The sequence below is a fragment of the Monodelphis domestica genome, chromosome 6, assembly GCF_027887165.1.
Source record: "Monodelphis domestica isolate mMonDom1 chromosome 6, mMonDom1.pri, whole genome shotgun sequence".
NCBI lineage: Eukaryota > Metazoa > Chordata > Mammalia > Didelphimorphia > Didelphidae > Monodelphis > Monodelphis domestica.
This window is the reverse complement of record NC_077232.1, coordinates 156,446,673-156,465,239: the sequence shown is the minus strand read 5'-3', so window position 1 is coordinate 156,465,239 and position 18,567 is coordinate 156,446,673. Positions and strand designations below refer to the sequence as shown.

Below are 18,567 nucleotides of genomic sequence, written 5' to 3'. Positions count from 1 at the left end.
CAAGGTAATAACTCACAGTTTGACCAAGTCTTTCCTTACAGTAATGTTGGGAAGTACAAGTATTGCTATGTCTATTTTACAGATGGAGAAAGTCAAAGTCCAGTTAAGTGACTTGGCCATTGTCATATTGTTAGTACCTTAAATTAGGATTTTAATTCAAGATCCCTGAGATAGCTAGGTGGCTTGGTACATAGAATACTGATCCTGCAGTCAGGAATGCCTGAGTTCAAATCTCTCAGACATTTGTGTGACTTTGGGTAAATTATTTAAACTGTCTCAGTTTCCCCAATTATAAAATAAGGATAATAATAGCATCTACCTTGAAGGTTGTGAGAATCAACTAAGATATTATTTACAAAGCATTTAATTTAGTGCCTGTCACATTATAGAGGAGCTATGTAAATGTTTATTTCTTCTTCATGCCTATTACCTTCAGGTTTCTTGTGGAGGTCAGCATGCCCATGGAAGGGAGGAAACAGATGAGCTTTCTGACTGAAGCCACACAGCCACTGGCCCCATGCTCCAGGTTCCTGAAGGCCTTCCTGCTAGTTCTGGCTGGCTCTAAGAATTCTTGGTATGGTACTGAACTTTCTTCATCCACTCCAAAGGGATGTCATGTCTGAGATGACAATGATTGTCAGAAGGAAAAAAAATAAAGCATTTCTAAATACCCCCCAAAAGAGAAGTGGCATAATAGCCATAATCAGCAAGCAAGAAAATTAGTGAAGATCTTTTCTTGAAAGTATTTAACATAGGAAAAAATATATACATATAAGAGTAGAAAGAAGGAGGCAGCTGTTAAAGAAGTCAAGTTCATGGAATATAGAACTGAATTTGGGCATTGTACATTTTCTAACAAGAACACTAAACCTATCTTTCAGTGAATTACTGCCATCTATCTTACAAGTATATTTACTTAACTATTTATGAGGATTATGAGGGTTTGGGAAGTCTCAGCTGTGATAGGGGGACAGTCAGAGAGATGGAGGATAACTTAAGTCTTCTTTTCTTCTTTCAATTCACAAAATCATCAAGGTCTCTCAGCCTAACTTCAGAAGCTCCCCCCCTCCCCAGGGTCCTTCAGCCTGGGACAGAAGCTAATAGAATCAGTTCAACTTCTTCCCCTTTCAGCCAGGCTTGCCTCCCTTGGTCAGGAAAAAACCCAGAGCCAAAGTATCCTCAGTTCATCTCCCCTGGCCACCTCCAACTGCCTCTCCTGGGAACATTCCATTTGGAATCTTCGTCTTGATTGACAGACAGATCCCCAGCTTTGTTTCTTGCATGACTTGGCTTGTAAGTCCTCTCTCTCTTCATGCATCTTCCGCATATTATATAGTTTTATAATTCAATGGAATAAAGTATTAACTGGGGAGAAAGAATACTGTGTTGCAAAAACCTTGAAAATAAAATTTAAAAAGTAACTACACCCACAAATTTAAAGTAGTATCACTTTCCAATTCTCCTTTCATGGTAAATCTATGGACATCACCTTTGTTCTTTATTATAAAAATATCTAGTTATACACCCACAAACATACACATAGTCATTTAAACCTCTATATATTCATATAGATTTTCAACCACTTTACTAAAGCAGAGATGGACACTACAGATGTGATTTCAGCTTAAAGAGAATGGTCTTTTTAAACACCAATCCATTCCTCATGTTATACTGTAATCCAAGAGTTGTCATTTACAGGTATTCTCAATCTTAACTGGCAAATTCATTTTAAAACCAGTAGGGCTCTAATGGGATAAATAAGGACAGCATTTTTGAGATCACAGGATCAAAGAGCTAGAGTTGCAAGTTTCCTTTTACATAAGGGAAAACTGAGTCCTTCAATGGCTAAACTGGGGACAGTTTTAGTTTGCATAATCATTCTGATTTCTTTCCATTTTCCATCATGCAGAAGTGAAACCTTTTTGGTATATAGGTCTCATCTTTAAAGTTCTATATTTCATATTTACTTTTTAGACTCCTGCAATGATGGTATAATATGTGATTTCAATGTTTTCTAAAGGTCTTCTTAGCATCATTTTGGCATATGAAACAATATAGCTCCAATTGCATATTAAATTCCATTTATTCTGAACTAGTATTGAGTCAAACAATAGGAAATGGAACAAAATTCAGTACAATGCAATATGGTTCACAAACTTTACTAAAGATAACAAAAAGAAACCTAAGATTCCATTTGTTTAAAATTCCTATTTCATTATAAATTAAATAAAATCTTAACAGTTCTCATAGCATCTAAATTATGCATTATTGCATTATATCTACAAACATGTTTTTGAGGACTACACTAGTGGATTTTAAACTGACAAGTTCTTCCAAGCTAGAAAGGTTTTAAATATTGTTGAGATTTTTGTTTATGGAATTTATTTATGGAACACTGCTCATCTGGATAAAATCCTGCTTCTCTGTTAGATGCTATCAGGTTCAGCCTTGCTTGACATAACACTTTGATGCTTCTTTCTGCTTCAAGTTTTAACTGAAATCCTTAATTTTAATGTTTTCTTTCTAATGAAAGGTTTTCTAATTTTTTTAAATTCAAAAGGTAATCCCCCTCCCCCCCTTTTAATAGCTCTTTTGGAAAAGCAGTTATCCCAGGGGAAGTAACATTTCTCTGGGTTTTTTTTCCCCCTCTTGTATAGTGTCCTATTTCTTTCTAGGCTTGGCAAAGAGTATCAATGTATCAAAGCTTTAAAAGTAAAAGGGGAGGGATGCAGTAGGTGGCCCAGTGAATAGAGTGCTGTAAGAAGTGAATAGAGGAAAACACCTGGGTTGATGATATGTTAGTTAGTTAATGTTAACTGGTGAACTAACTTCCAGAGAAACTCCTTCTCTATCTGGGTAGAGAGCTAATGACCGCCCTCTATCTCAGCCTAGGTCACTAATGGTGAACTTGAAGGGATAGCAGATGGTCTCAGAGCAGAGATCACTTCATGAATTAGGATGTAACCATTGGCTAGGAAGTTTTGAGGTTATCTAGCACCTTCCCTAGATGATCTCTTTCTCTGGACAGATCTGCAGAGGGAAACCAAAATTGGACGCTCCAACATTTGACTCTACTTGGGGCTAAAGAAAGGTTTCCCACATAAAGCTCCTTCTCCCAAAACTCCCTTTACCCTCCAACTATTATCTGACTGTGCATGAATTTTAATTTAAAGATGGTTTAATATACCATTAACAAGGGAATGATTGAGTAAAGGGAAGCAGGAGATCCCTAAGCTAAAGGTCCTGACTGGCCTCGAGTCCCCCAGTCTTGGCCATAGCTGAGAACAGTCTGGAAACCAATTCTTCCTTTCTCTTATGCTATACTATTTTAAACTAATGTCTAAATAGTATCTTGAGTCTTAAAGATATGTTGTACAGAGGCTGATGCTTTATCTTTAGGACCAACACATAGACTGTCTTCCAGGGAATAATCCCTCTTGGGCTAAGCTGAAATGTCCTGCCAGTTCACTAAGTTCTTGATAAGATGAGAGTCAAAACTGTTTATAGACACTTGTTGAAGTCAATTGGGGACACTTCTAGGAAACAGATGGGATTAACAATCCAGAGACCAGGAAAAGCTATTCACCCTCCAAGGCTCAGAATTGAACCTCCCGTTAGTTGGTACCCTTTCCAGAAGTCCCCTCTCCAACATTCAGACTCCCTGTCTGTCAGTCATGTTTCTTGCCATGTCCTATTTCCACTCTGTATTAACATCTTCTCTTAACAGTGCTAGACTTAGAGACAGGAGATTCTAGGTTCAAATCTGGCCTCAGTTTCCTAGATATATGACCCTGGGCAAGTCACCTAACCTTGATTGTCTAACCCTTACTACTCTTCTGCCTTGGAACCAATACTCAGTGTTGCTTCTAAAATGGAAAGTAAAGGTAGAGTAGAGGAAGATGTGAACTCTCCCCATATTCTTCTCCAAACAACTTTGAAATAATACCTCAGATTGAATTACTAAACAGTAGAGCTAACAAAAGGTAGAGGCATTTTTTTCTAGGTTAAAACAACTTAGAAGTTGAAAAGAGATGTCTGTGACAATGGGATGAGGGCAGTGAAGTAGGTATAGCAGCAGCAGAAGCTTTAGAAGCTTTTCAAGACAGAGATATTACAGGGCCAAAAGATGTGCTTATAGTCACAAGGAAGCAGGGACAGGCACAGAGGAGCAGTCTCACTTCTGGCTATAAGGTATCAGAGGCTCTTCCTGGTAGGGACCAAGAGAACAGTGACCATACATACCTCTCTCCAAATCACACCACCTTGCAAATACTACAAAACTTCTAAACCCCTAGCTTTGAAAACTGAAGTTCAAAAAAATCTGAAGATTAAGACAGTTGCCCATTCTAGGAATGGAACCCAACTTTAACATAAACTTAGACAAGAAATAAGTTGGAAAAATGAGCAAAGAACAAAAACAAAAAGAATCCAATGATCAAAATCTACTATGATGACAGGGAAAATCAATAGACAAAGTCAGGAGATGATGGCAAAATACCTAAAAGCAAAGTGTCAAAGAAAACTGGGAATTAGAATACCCAAAAGAATTTCTGGAAAAGCTAAAAAATTATTTTCAAAATCAAATGAGAATGGTGCAGGAAAATTGGGAAAAGAAATGAGAACAATGTAAGAAAAACTATAAAAAGACAATGGCTCAGTAAAAGGGGCAGAAAAATATTGGGGAAAATGCCTTAAAAAAAGAGAATTTAAAAAGATAAAAAAGGAATAGAACTGGCCAAATGGAAAGGGGGCATCAAAGCTCACTGAAGAAAATAATTCCATAAAAATTAGAATTTGATAACTTAAAGCTAATGACTCCAAGAGATATAAAGAAACAGGAAAACAAAAATCTTTTTTAAGAAAGCTTCTCTAAAAAGTCAAAAGAATAAAACAATAGAAGACAAAATCAAATATCTTATCAGAAAGCTGGCTTGAAAAGCAAATAGGGGAGAGAGAATTTAAGGAAGACTTTAGACATATTTCAAGAAATCAAAAAATATTACTCTAATATCCTAGAACCTTAAGGTAAGATAGAAATAAAAAGTCTACCTATTATTACCTGAAAGAAATCCCAAAGCCAAATTCTAGAGCTCGCAGTAAATAGGAGGTGAAGGTGATAAGAGAAAGAAATGAGGTAATAAAAAATACAGGTTAAGTTGAACTTTTGAGGAGGGATGATGGGGTTAAAAAAAGAAAAAAACAAACAGAAGACAATAGGATGGAGGGAAATGCACAATTAACTATCATAATTGTGAATGTGAATGGAATGAGCTCACCCATAAATAACAAACCTGTAGCAGAATAGATTAGAACAAGAACCTAACAATTTGTTGTTTACAAGAGACCCACTTGAAACAGACACACAGAATTAAAAATAAGGGGCTTCAGCTGAAGTAAAAGACAAGCTTCAGCTGAAGTAAAAACAAAAAAAGTAGTTCCAATCATGATTTCAGACAAAACAAAAGCAAAAATAGACTTAAAAGAAAAACAGAAAAATTACAACTTCTAAAAGGCACCATATATAATGAAGTATCAATACTAAATCTATGTTTACCAAATGGCAAAGCATCCAGATTCCTCCAAAAAGGAATATATTTTCCCCCAATTGGCTACAGAAACAATAAAAAACAAAAACAAAAACAAAAAAAACAAACCCTTTCCTTCCATCTTAGAATCAACAGTGGCAAGGGATATGCAATGGGGGTTAAGTGACTTGCCCAGAATCACACAGCCAGCAATTGTCCAAGGTCAAATTTGAACCCAGGATCCCTCATCTCTGGACATAGCTCTCATAAAGATGATTTTTATCTTTTGTTTTCTGACATTTTACAATCCAAATTCTTTCCCTCCTTCCCTTACCTTTCCCCTTCCCAAGATGGAAAGCAATGATATAGGTTCTACATATTCAAAGGCACCCACATTTTTCTTTTTCTTTTAATAATGTTTTATTTTCCTTCTATTACACATTAAAACAATTTTGTTAACATTCTTTAAGTTCCAAATTTTCTTCCTTCTTTTGACCATTTCTTCTTCACTCTCTCCTCCTTCCCTGAGACAGTAAGGAATTCGATATAGATTTTACATGTGTAATAAGGTAAAACAGTTTTTTTTTCCATATTAGTCATTTTGTGGGAGATATCCATCAGTTCTTTTTTGAAGGGCATATGGCATTTTTCATCATGAGTCTCTGGCAATGTCTTGGATCACTACATAAGCATTCAAATTCTTAAAGAAAAAGTTATATGAGTTATAGGAGAAAATAATAAAATCATACTAGGGGGAACCTCAACGTTCTCCTCTCAGAGTTGGATAAAGCTCTAATCAGAAAAAAAATAAAGAAGTTAAGGAAATGACTACAATTTTAGAATGTTAAATATGATAGACCTCTGGAGAAAATCAGATGGGAACAGAAAGGAGAATATCTGTTTTTCAGACATCAGACATTATCCCAAAAACTTACCATGCATTAGAGTACCTCACAAACAAAAGCAGATCAGAAATATTTAATATACCTTTTTTAGACTATAATGCAATAAAAATTACATTCAAGAAAAGATCATGAAAGTATAGGTCAAGAATTAATTTAAAACTAAATAATCTAATACTAAAGTGGATCAAAGAACAAGTTATAAAAATGATTAATAATTTCATAAAGAGAATGACAACAATGCAACAATATACAAAATGTGTGGGATGCAGCCGAAGCAGTACCTTTGGGGGAAATTATATCTCTAAACAGCCATATCAGTCAAAGAGAAAAAAATAGATTTCAAAGTACTTTTCCATATTTATTTATTAGGAGAAGCTGTGTCTTTTTTAAGGAACAACAAGGAGGTCAGTGTCATCAGACTGCAGGTTACATGAAGGTTAGGGTATAGTGTAAGAAGACTGTGGAAAGGCAGGGGCACATGCTATGAAGGACTTTGGACACTAAACAGAAGATTTTGTATTGGTCCTGGAGGTGAGAGTATCACCAGTTTACTGAGTAAGGGGTCAGGGATGACATGGTTGGACTTGGCTTTAAAAATATTTTAGTGACTGAATAAAGGATGGGTTGGAATGGGTTGACGAGTCAGACAGACCCACCAACAGTTTACTGCAATAATCCAGCTGTAAAGTGATGTACTTAAGAGCAGTGGCAGTCAGACGAGAGAAGGGGACATATTTGAAAAAATATTGCAAAGGTGAAATCGATAGGCATAGGCAAAGGATTGGATACAGGGGTGTGATGTAGAGTGAGGAGTCCAGGATGATACCTAAGGTGTCAGCTTCTTTCTCAAAATACCTTGTATAAAGTCATTCTATTTATTCGCCATAGAAGCTGTATCCCTTCTCCAGGAGAAAAGTAGAATCCACCAAAAGACTTATTTTGTAGGATTTTCAGCGAGCATGGCACTTCTACACAAATGTATATAATTCCATACACACACACCCCAATAAATAATGGCAACTAAGAAAATACGTATACACCTACACAAACACAAGCCCCTTCTTCACTTTCTCATTCATCTACAAAACAACCCCACTTCCGATAGTATGCTGCACTGTATATACAACACTCAAAAGCCCTGCCCTCCAACACTCACACATTTATACAGACACTACTTCATACAAAATTCCTCGCAGCTAATAGACGTACTTTCTCTCTCACGTACCAAACTTCTCACCGCTAATCTACACAATGCTCTGGTTTAAAAACCGTTTCTGACTTCACGCATGCACCCAACTCATTCCCTCAGCCCCAAAATGAACCAATCCCCTCCTTCTCTTAAAGTCTTTCCTAGCTCTGTGGAGTAATAAAAAACAACGGTCACTGGACAGGGGCGTGTCTGATTGCAAATCAGCCAATCCTAGGCCTAGAGGCCGGGCAAGCTGTCACCCGCTCCAATTGTAGCCCAAACTCAGCCGAGTGGGTGGGACGAAGGTGGTGCTGGACGAATCGCTTTTCTCTGGGAGTAGGCGGGAAGGAAAAGTCTTCTAACTCAACCGTAAGTGTTTTCCGGGACCAGGGAGAGCAAGTTCTTTTCCGCTTCTGCGCATGTGCATCCAATTTTCAAATTTTTTTTTTCCCCCCCATTCCCACCCCTGTCTCTCCCCGCCTCGAGCTTGACGGGTAGAGGGGACGGCTCTGAGAGGGCTTAAGCCCTAGGAAGACACTGGCTTGAAGGTCTGCGGCGTGCCGGCCCTTTGACTCCCCTTGTCTACCGACAGCACCCCGAGACGTCTCCCTTCCCGCCAGCACCATTCCCTGCAACCCGCATTGCCCCCTACCCCACCACGGACGTGAGCCGGGGAACTGGGGTCCGGCAATGGCTTCCTCTGATCTGGTAAGTTGGGAGCTGTGGTAGTTTTAAACTAAACCTCCCAAGGCGGTTTTTGTCTGGCGGGGAAAGGGGGCGGGCCCGTTGTTTGTGCCTGCGCTTCTCTCAGCCATTTCCTCCTCTTTACATCTGGCTTTTGAGTCTTTGGTTGGCTCTTCAGGCAGGTAGCCTTTAGAAGCTGGGAGAAAAAGAGAGAGGCCGAGCCTCGGAGACCAAGCGTGGAGGAGGAGGAGCGAGACGCGGGCCCAGGAGTGCTGGCTCGCTTCGGTTCACTGATCGGTTTGCCGCGGGCGGAGCTGGGGCTGAGGTAGCCTGACAGCTCGAGATGTCAGCCCCGGAGCCTTCCAATACAGAGAAAGGTGGAAAGGCTCCCGGGATGTGAATGCCGGTTGGCACTCCCTTAGTCTGACCGCGGTGCAAGTCATTTGGATAGGGGTCAGTGGAGACCAAATGCCCTGCTGATGCTGCCAAGAGTGAATTATCAAGTCTCTCTGGTCAGATGGCCTAGTGCTTGGGTGAGACCTTAACTGAAGCTACCTTCTGCCATCCAGGGATCTTTGAGAGTGGAAGTGCCCGTCGAATGGCTTTTCATTTTCCTCCCTTATGGCTACCCGGGGACCACCTGCAGTTTATGTGGTGCATACTTGTTTGTATGTTATCTCCTTCTATTTAGGTCAATTATTAAGTCAATAAACATTTATTAAGCTCCTGTTATAGGCAGGCACTGCACTAAGCCCCAAACTGGAAAGGGACAGAACATACATATTATTTTGTTAACTTTTATCAGAATTAAGTAGTTTGGAGTTTTCTCTGGGATTTTATCCCCCGCGTTATTTATCTGATTATTTTGGATAAAACTGCTAATTTTTTGGTCCAGGACTGTTAACAATTTAGCAAGCATTAAGTGCGCTGTGCCAGGCTCTGTGCTAAGTGTTCAAGGAGCTCACAGTCCAAGGCAGGAGTCAGGTAAGGGTAGGGGGGGAAAGGAGCACAGTATATACTTCATGCAAACAACTGGGCACACACAAGCTCTATAGAGGACAAACTGGAGGTAATCAAGGGAGACATTTAACTCCTTAAGGATAAGGACTATTTTTGTCTTTCATGTATCTCCAGTGCTTAGCACACAATCCCTGTCACTTAGTGAGAAATAATATCTCTCCAGATCTTTATTAACTATTAGCTTCCTAGTCAAAAATGCCTTGCACCTGCTACCATTTCCTGCTCTTATTCCATTTAAACCTTGATTGCTGAAAATCCTATCTTGCTCTACCCTCCAGATCTCTGCCTTATCATTAACGAACTGTTCCCTACAAGATCATAGATTTAAGATTTGTAAGGCAACCTCTTCAGTCTATAGATAAAGGAAATTAAGGTTTAGAGAGAGGTTTAAATGACCACCAAATGGGAGTGGGGCTCAGATCTTCCTAACTCCCAAGGCCAGCATTCTCACTTCTAGGCACCACATCTCTCTTCTAGGCTAGAGATGGACAGTCATATGTTGGGAGTAGCAGGAAGGCCAGTTTAGCTATACAGTAGTGTGCAGAGAATAATATATAACAAATCTATGGTGTTATGTTAGAGCCATGTTGTGAAGAACTTTAAATGCCATCACTGGAGCTTACTTAACAAGGAAATACTATCATCTGATCTATGCTTTAGGAATATCACTGTAGTAGTTGTGTGGAAGACAACTTGAGGTAGGGGTGATCAGTTAGGCCATTTGCAGTGGTCTATGTGAGAGTTGATAGGAGCCTGAAGTATGACAAAGCCTGTGAACAAAGAGAAAGGGATAAATTGGAAATGTTTTAGGAGAATCAAAGGTATATCAGAGAGTAGAGGACTGATTTGACCAGAGAGTAGAGGGAAAGTGAGATGTCTAGGCTGGTTTTGAAATTTTGAACTTGGGCTGAAAGAATTATGATATAACATATACAGATGTACACATATCTCATGTGTATTTTATGTGAAGAACAAATGCATGTGTGTGTATTTATAAATACACACACACATATACAAATATGTAGTTTGCAAGGTGTTTTACATATTTGAACTTATTTGATCCCTATAATAGCCCTGTGAGATGCTCTTATTATCTCCAAGTTACAGGTGAGGCAATAGACAAGAGAGATTGTAATTTTTCTTAAAGTCACATCTAGTGAGTATCTGAGGTAGGATTTGAACTTATATTTTTCTTACTCCAAGTACAGACTTCATTTTATTATGCCTCCTAGTTGCCTTTTATAAAAATAGTAAAGTTTGGGAGAGGGGTGAATTTGGGGGGAAGGATATTTACAAGGAACATGCTGAGTTTGAGATTGCAGCAAGACATCTATTTTATTTTATTTATTTTTTCAGTAAAACAAACATTTATTATATATCTACCATGTGCAAAACATTCCCATAGTAGGAATTAGAGAAACAAAGTAAAATAAAACAGTCCATTCCTATGACGTGATACAATTTATTATATCTTTTCTAAAACAATTTTTCTTTTTAAATTATGAACTTGAAACATATCAATGAACATGAGCAAAGAGAAAATATAAATTTGTACATATTAGACCGTGAATATTAAATAGATTGTTTTAAAAGTAAATACAAAATTTAACATGACTATACTAACACTTTCTAGCTTGCCTGCATCTCCATCTGTATTTTTTAAAATAAATTTTTATTTAGCCTTTGTTTTTATGTTGCTTAAATAGAGAGCCAAGCCTGGAAATGGGAGATCCTGGATTCAAATACAGCCTCAGCTACTTCCTAGCTATGTGACCCTGGGCAAGTCATTTAACCCCAATTGCCTAACCCTTATCATTCTTTTGTCTTGGAACCAATATTTAGTATCACTTTTAAGACAGAAGATAAGGGCTTGAAAAATAAATTAAATTAATCCACTTAAGGCAGAGAATAATATTTTATTATAAATAATATAAAAAATTCAATTGGGATATTAAAAATGAAACTGAAAAATTCTGAAAATATTTTATCTTATGATTCATCACAATCATAATTCCTCTAATTATTAAATTGAATCAAGTGGACTTTTCATCATAATTTTTTTGACAGAATCCTTATAGCATAATAGTATTTTGCTAATTTTAATTTTTTCCCACTTTTATATCAGTCATAGTTTCATTATTACATAAGTATTCTAGAGCTTTATCATCAGAGCCCTAGATTCTAGGACCTCTCTTAATCCTTTGTTATTTAAATCTGTTTTGAAAACTTTTTGGACAATCAATAATTGACAACGATTGACTGGATTGATGCTAAGGATAACCATTAATCTTAGAGATGAGTGCTTGAAGAGAGACTACTTTTTTTAAGTGGTTAGTTTGTTAGTGATTGTCTTTGTGTTAATGAACATCATTTGAAAAAACTAGGAATGTGTTTAGTTTAAGAAAAGGAAGACTCTTCAATCTTCTAGTACCTGAATTAGACTTATTTTGTTTGGTTGAAGAGGGCAGGATCAGAAGCCACTGGGCAAATTTAGGCTTGATATTAAAAAACTTTATAACAATTAGATCTGTCCAAAGATGGAATAGTCTGCCTCAAGAGGTGGTTGATTTCCTGGATGACCACTTGTCAGTTATGTTATAGTGGATTCTTTTTATGTTATAGTTATATTAAGTGGCAGCTAAGGTCTCTTCTCATTCTCAAATTTGGTAAATTCAGATTTTTCTACCTTAAGCCTAGCTCGCTATTCAATATACCACACATACCTGATGTTGTTGTGTCAATTTTAGGAAATAGTAACTATTGTAAAACAATTGGGCATAATTTTCTGATGATCATAATAGCATAGAAAAATTTGACTTAACTTATTTTATATTTCCACTTAACTTTGATAGCAATCATAAAGAGGGTCATTATTACACAAGTATTCTAGAGCTTCATCATCTGGGCCTTTAGATTCTAGGGCTTCTTTGATATTGAAATTCTGTTTAGAAGACCTTTTTGGACAATCCATGATTGACAAAGACATTGACTGGATGGATGCTAGAGATAACTATTAGTCCTAAGAGGGAGATGAATGCTTGAAGACCTATTTTTTTTTAGTACTGAAAAAGCAAGTGACCTTGTTTAGTTGGAAGAAAAAGTATATAAGGAGGCTTATGTTGAAATACAAGCTCAGGTTGGAATTTCTGATAATTATTGAACAAAGAAAAAACATAAGCCTCTGCCTGGGGAAGATTATTTTGACTGATATGATGGAAAATTGGAGAGGGAGAGAGAGATCAGTCAGGAAGTTATTTTAATAGCTCTGAGGAGAGATAATGAATGAGAATAGTATCTGAACTAGAATAGTGATCATAATGATTGGAAAAAAAAGGGAACTAATTTTCGAACTGTTGTGGACATACACTTGGGCAGAGTGTTACTACTTTGAGTGTGAGAATTGAGGGAAGGAGTATTTAGGATAAGAATTCTTAACCTTTTTTGTGTTGTGGATTTCCTTTGGTAGATTAATGAAGCCAAGAACTCCTTTTGAGACTAATGTCTTTAAATGCATAAAGTAAAATACATAGGAGGGCAAAGGAAATCAGTCATATTGAAATAGTTGTCAAATATTTTTAAAAGTTTACAGACCTTTAAGGCTGTGAGTAAGAGCCTCTGATCTAGTATGTCTCCTAAGTTATATATTAGGATGACTGGAAATATTATAGTACTACCTTCAACAAAAATATTGATGTTAAGAGGTGATCAAGGTTTAACAAAAACCAACAGGGAGAAGTCTTATCAACTTGTCATATGTAATCAAGTTAAATGTTCATAATTTAGCTTTTTTAAAAAAACATAATTCAAATAGTAAATCTAGGGAAATAATTTACTTTTTCTTTTTTCCTCCCCAGGATCATCTGAAAATTAGCTACAGGACAAGATTTTGCTGTACTTCGAGGTGATGTTTTATTAAAGATTTTATAAAGTTGATTTTTATATCAATCTTTAATGAATAAGCTCATTTTTATTGAAGTAAAGAATATATAATAGGAATTTTCAAAATTAAGATTTCTTTTCAATTTTAATATTTTAGTGATGACTGGGAAAATGGTTTTAATTTACAGTAGAGGTAGCTTTCAGTTATTCACACCAATAAGAAAGGAATATTATCTTGTAAATACCCTTCAAAACAATAAGTATTTATTAGTACAGTGGAACAAGTATTGATTCTTGAGTTAAAGGACATAGGATCTACTTGTTTAACCTTGTCCCAGGTATAATCTCTTTGGGCCTCGAGAGATTTCCTTATTTGTAATATAAAAGGTTGGACTACATGACCTCTGAAACGCCTTTTAATTCTCTGATCTTATTAAACACTTTTAAATGCTTGTGGGAAATAGAAAATAAGACCTCCCCTTCTCTCAAGGGACTTGACATTCTAGTAGAATGCATTTGCAGGAGACTTGGATTTGGAGTCACCAATCTTCAATTCAAATTCCAAATCAGTTACCTATTACCTGTGTGTGTAACCTTGGATAATGCACAAAACATCTTAGAGTCTTTATTTTATGATTTATAAACTGAGCAGGTTGGACTTGTTATTGATCATTTTTTAAGAGGACAAGTGACATCATGGGGGTGTTTTCTTCAGTTCTATTTTAAGTGAGGTAGAGTTTCACAAAGTCATCAGCCTCACTCTCTTTTTGCATAGTCATCAAAGTCCAGTGGTAAGACAAAAAGTCAGGACAACTGGTAATGGTCTGGGAAGCAGTGGATGATCTTGGGTTCTTTGATGTCTGACCAAATTCTGAGCATTCCACCATACCTGCTTTAGACTGCCTTCATGGCTGTTGGGAAAAATTGTTCTCATTCACTCATTCCACTGGGGGAACTCTTCATGTGCTTGGGGTAGACATTCCTTAACTCACTGGTTGTGGTCTATTAGTTATATTCAAATTGATTTAGTCTGACTGCTGAAATGGTTTACTGGGATGTGGCCACTGGGCATGCTACAGCTTCTTGGAGCCACAGGTGAGATTTGATTGCCAGATGGACACCAAAGATGCATGAGTAGCCCTGAAAACTTGACAAGCCCTCATGGCAGAGATGCTAATTCTCCTTGAGTAACTTCTTATCCCCCAAATTGGACTAGATAATTTCTAAATTAGTAAAAATTTGCAATATTTTCCTTAAATGACATGTGAGTAGATATGGCCCTTTATTCAAACAATATAATTTTATTTATTTATGAATTTAGTACTTCAGACACTGAACTTTAGATTTTGAAGCACTTTTTTTCAAGTACTCAGAAAGTAGTATGCCAATAGCTTTTTCATTCAATTTAGTTGGGAATTTTAAAATAGATCAGCAGAACCTAGATCATAAATAACAATTTAAGTGTCTTAAGCATTTAATTAAAATAGAATTTTTTTATATTTTGTTACCCTCTCCTCTTACGTCTTTCCTTTCTTTTACTATAGGCTTCCTGTTACTGATCTATGGCAAGGCCAGAACTTATTGGAAAACATACAAGATTGTTTTGAAGAAAAAAGTAAGCCTGTATTTTCTAATTTTTATGTGGAAATAACTGGAAGATTTAGCTTATTTTCATATTAAAAATAAAACATTTAAATGAATATATTTGTAAAATATTTCTCTTTAATTTTAAGAGTTGATCTGAAATGCCTCAATCATTTTGGCAATTGATGTTTGCACTTTTTATATAGAACCCAGTAATTGGGTTGATTTTTGTATTTGGGTTTCCCTTCCAAGTATTCAATCCAGGTACTTAAATACTTTATAAGTATTATTAAATACTATTATATATTATGTAATTATGTTAAATATTAAAATTTTTTAATATTAAAAAATTTTTAAAGTATATATGCAATACATATATATATATATAAAGCAGAAATGGGTATTAATTTTTTTTTTAAATTTGCCAAAAATATTATGATTTGTTGTAATTCTTCAAAGAAAAAATAAAGAATGATTTATGTTTCAATCCTTTTTCTTAACGATAGCTGTGTTGAGAAAGGATTGGAATGAGAAATGTAGTAGGGGACACATGGCCAGTGAAATAAGGGTGATAACTGTATTATATTATTTTAACTCGACCTTTTAAAGTATTTAAGTACTTAGATTTGCTTTACACTTGGTTCAGAGACTGGTTTTTGGCATCAAAATTACATCAAGTATATTTTTAAAAAGCATTTACTTATTAACCATTTACATAATATTTTAAGTTCTAAGTATTAGACTCTTTTTTAGGTTATGACACTGGCTTTAGCACAAATCCTGGAAGCCCTACTCTTTGTTCCACTCCTTGCAAATTAAGAAATGATTCTTATTCATCACCAAACAAAGAGGTAAGTTAAAAGGGGAGTGGTCACTATTGATTTTAAGGAATGGACTTTATGTGCCAGTAAAATTATAAGGCCCATTTTTTTAAAGTTAATTTGGTGTTTCAATGAACTTCTATGATAAAATTTCTATATCTTTTATGAGGGTACAAGAGCAAACAGATTGTACATGTTCCAGTTGTACATTTTATACCTAGAAATTGAGACAAAGGAAAGCTTACAGTGGGAATAGATAACCTTTTTAGAGGAGTGGGAAGAGTGAAATGTTGTTGATACGGAAAGGTCAGAGTCCTTTCATGCCAACCAATCTGTTGCTCTCATAATGGTGCCACTTAAAATCAGCTTAATAAATAATTAGTTTCTGTTCTTAGAATGTTATTGATATCTTCTTTTTTACATTACATTAATTTCCATGAGTCTTCCCACCCTCTTCCAGAAAACAATCCCATATAAGAATTAAAAAAAACTAAAAACAAATGAATAAAAAAATCAATGTAACATCAATATATCAAAAAAGAAATCTAACATATATAATGTTCCATAATTGTGGACCTCCAGAGGAGGTACGTCTCACATCTCTTCTTTGGATACATACTTATTTGTCATTTGCAGTATTGTCTATTTGGTGGGGGTTGGGGGGTGGGATTCTTTACATTGTTGTCATGTATGATATATATATTGTTTCTCAGTTCTGCTGCATTTCTTATAGAATGGTTATATTCCATTCTATTTATGTACCACAACTTATTATTATTCCTTAATTGATAGATGTATGCTTTGTTTCTAGTTTTTGCTTCCACAAAGAGTGTTCCTATAAATATTTTGATGTACCTTTTTATTTATTTATATCAATAACTTCCTGGGCAAGTATATGCCTCATAGTGGAATCTCTTCATCAAAGAATATAGACATGTTCACCATTTTATTTGCATAATTCCAAATCACTTTCCAAAATGATTGTACCAATTCGCAGCTTCTATAATCAATTAATAGTTTACCTATATTTCTACAACCCCCTAACACTGATTTCCCACCTTTTTTTCCCGAATATGGAATAAAAACTCAGCATTATTTTGATTTGCATTTCCTACTTTGAGAGATTTTGAACATTTCTTTGATATGGTTGTTAATAGTAGTTTACACTTACTTTGAAAAATGTTTGTATATATCCTTGGATCACTTATGTATTGAGAATGGTTTTCTATTTTGCATATATGATTCTTTTTCTTGTCTCTATATTTTAGGATTCTATAACCTTAGCTGAGAAATGTGATAAATATTTTTCCCATTTGACTGCTTCCTTCTGCTAAAGTTTTTCAATTTTATTTCTGCATAAGCTTTTCAATTTCATAAACTAAATATTAGTTTTATTTTTTATAATTGCCACTAACCTTTATTTAGTTAAGAATACATCTGTACATAAACAGCTGCACAAAAATATATGATCTATTTCCTTTCTAATTTTTTTGGCATATCTTTAATATTCAAGTTACATATTCATTTTGAATTTTTCATGGAATATGGCACAAGATGTTGATCTCAGCATAATTTTCAGACAGACTGATTCCCAGTTTTCCAAATAGCTCTTTTTTTATTTATAAACTTTTATTGATATCTTTTGTTTTTATACCACCATAATTTTTCCTATCTTTTTCTCCTCCCAGAGAGTCAGTACATATAACAATATTTTTAAAGAAAAAAGACAATAAAAAAGGGGCAACATTGATCATTGCATTAGAAAAGCCTGAAGATATGTAATATACCTATGAACCTTCCACCTCTGCAAAAGGAATGAGATGCTTCTCAGCAAATCTTATAAAATAGGGAGTTTTTCTCTAAAATAATTTATGGTTTTGGTTTTATTGAATACCAAGGATTTATTGAATACCAAGGTTTTATTGAATACCAAGGACCCAAGTTACATTGTTTCTGATTTTCCCCTGTTGATTCCATTGATTTACTTCTCTTTTTAAGAAATGCCAAATGGTTTTAGATTACAGCTTTACAATCTAGTTTGAGGTCTAAAAGTGCTATTCTCTCTTTATTTCTGCCTCTTTTCATTATTACTCTTAATATTTATTTTTTTGTAAGTTTTTTTTTATTTTACCAATTACATGCAATTAAAATCTTGGAGTACTTTTTAATTGAATCTATACAACTACTTTCTGTGCCTTGATAGATTGACTCATATATATTTTGTATTTAGTTTGAATGATTTCCTATTCTATTGTTACCTGTTAGATTTTATTGTTATAATGGAATGTGCATTAAAGTTCTGTTGGTGGAGCTATGAATTGTTCCAGAAATTCTGGAAGGCAATTTGGAACTATTACCCCTAAAGTCACTAAACTGTCTATACATACCCCTCCTAGGCCTATATATAAATAAGGAAAGGGAACCATATGTACAAATACATGTGTAGTGGCTCTTTTTGCAGTGGCAAAGAATTGAAGACTAAATGAATGACTGAATAAATTATAACCTATGAATTTAATGGAATTCTATTATTCCCTAAGAAATGACAAAATAGTTTCAGATAAATCTATGAAAAGTTATATAGATGGATACAAAATAAAGTATGCAGAACAAAGAGGACAACTTAAAGAATAACAATATTGAAAAAGGTAAATAACTTTGAAAAACTTAATAACCCATATCAATTCAATGACCAACTATCATCCCACTGGACAATTGATGAAGCATGATAATTGCCTCCTAACAGTGGTGATGCTATGGATTGAGAAATACATTTTTGGATGTGGCCAATTATGGGAATTTGTTTTGACTGTATACTAGTTACAAGGGTTTTGTTTTTCTTTTTTTTTCTGAAGATGGGGAATGATAGGATTAGAAAATAAATGCTAGAAAACAAGCTGTACTTAAAAGGGATTTGAAGATACATAAATTATCTTCTGTTCTATTTTAAGCAGAATTGT

At 35.3% G+C, this 18,567-nt stretch overlaps 2 protein-coding genes across 11 annotated transcripts in view; one reads left to right on the top strand and one right to left on the bottom strand.

Moving 5' to 3' along the window:
• Positions 1-1,293, bottom strand: part of STAP1 (signal transducing adaptor family member 1) — a 93,258-nt gene extending 91,965 nt beyond the window's left edge. The window contains exons 1-2 of one of the 2 annotated variants that reach the window (XM_016423226.2): positions 922-1,293; positions 431-619 (exon numbers count right to left, since the gene is read on the bottom strand). The gene's annotated coding sequence lies outside the window, so the exon portion shown is untranslated. The remainder of the gene's footprint in view (positions 1-430; positions 620-921) is intronic. The other variant, XM_001367372.5, reaches the window with a different exon arrangement.
• Positions 1,294-7,837: 6,544 nt separating this feature from the next.
• Positions 7,838-18,567, top strand: part of CENPC (centromere protein C) — a 61,458-nt gene continuing 50,728 nt past the window's right edge. For 2 of the 9 annotated variants that reach the window (XR_008912886.1, XM_056802688.1), the window contains exons 1-4: positions 8,011-8,327; positions 13,178-13,224; positions 14,747-14,817; positions 15,540-15,637. Coding sequence is in view for 5 of the 9 variants with exons in the window: in XM_056802688.1 (XP_056658666.1) it covers positions 8,310-8,327; positions 13,178-13,224; positions 14,747-14,817; positions 15,540-15,637 (234 nt within the window). In the remaining 4 variants the exon portion in view is untranslated. Of the gene's footprint in view, positions 7,989-8,008; positions 8,328-11,546; positions 11,654-12,265; positions 12,460-13,177; positions 13,225-14,746; positions 14,818-15,539; positions 15,638-17,869; positions 18,256-18,567 lie in introns of those variants that run through there. The other 7 variants (XM_056802687.1, XM_007496381.3, XM_056802686.1 and 4 more) reach the window with 6 other exon arrangements.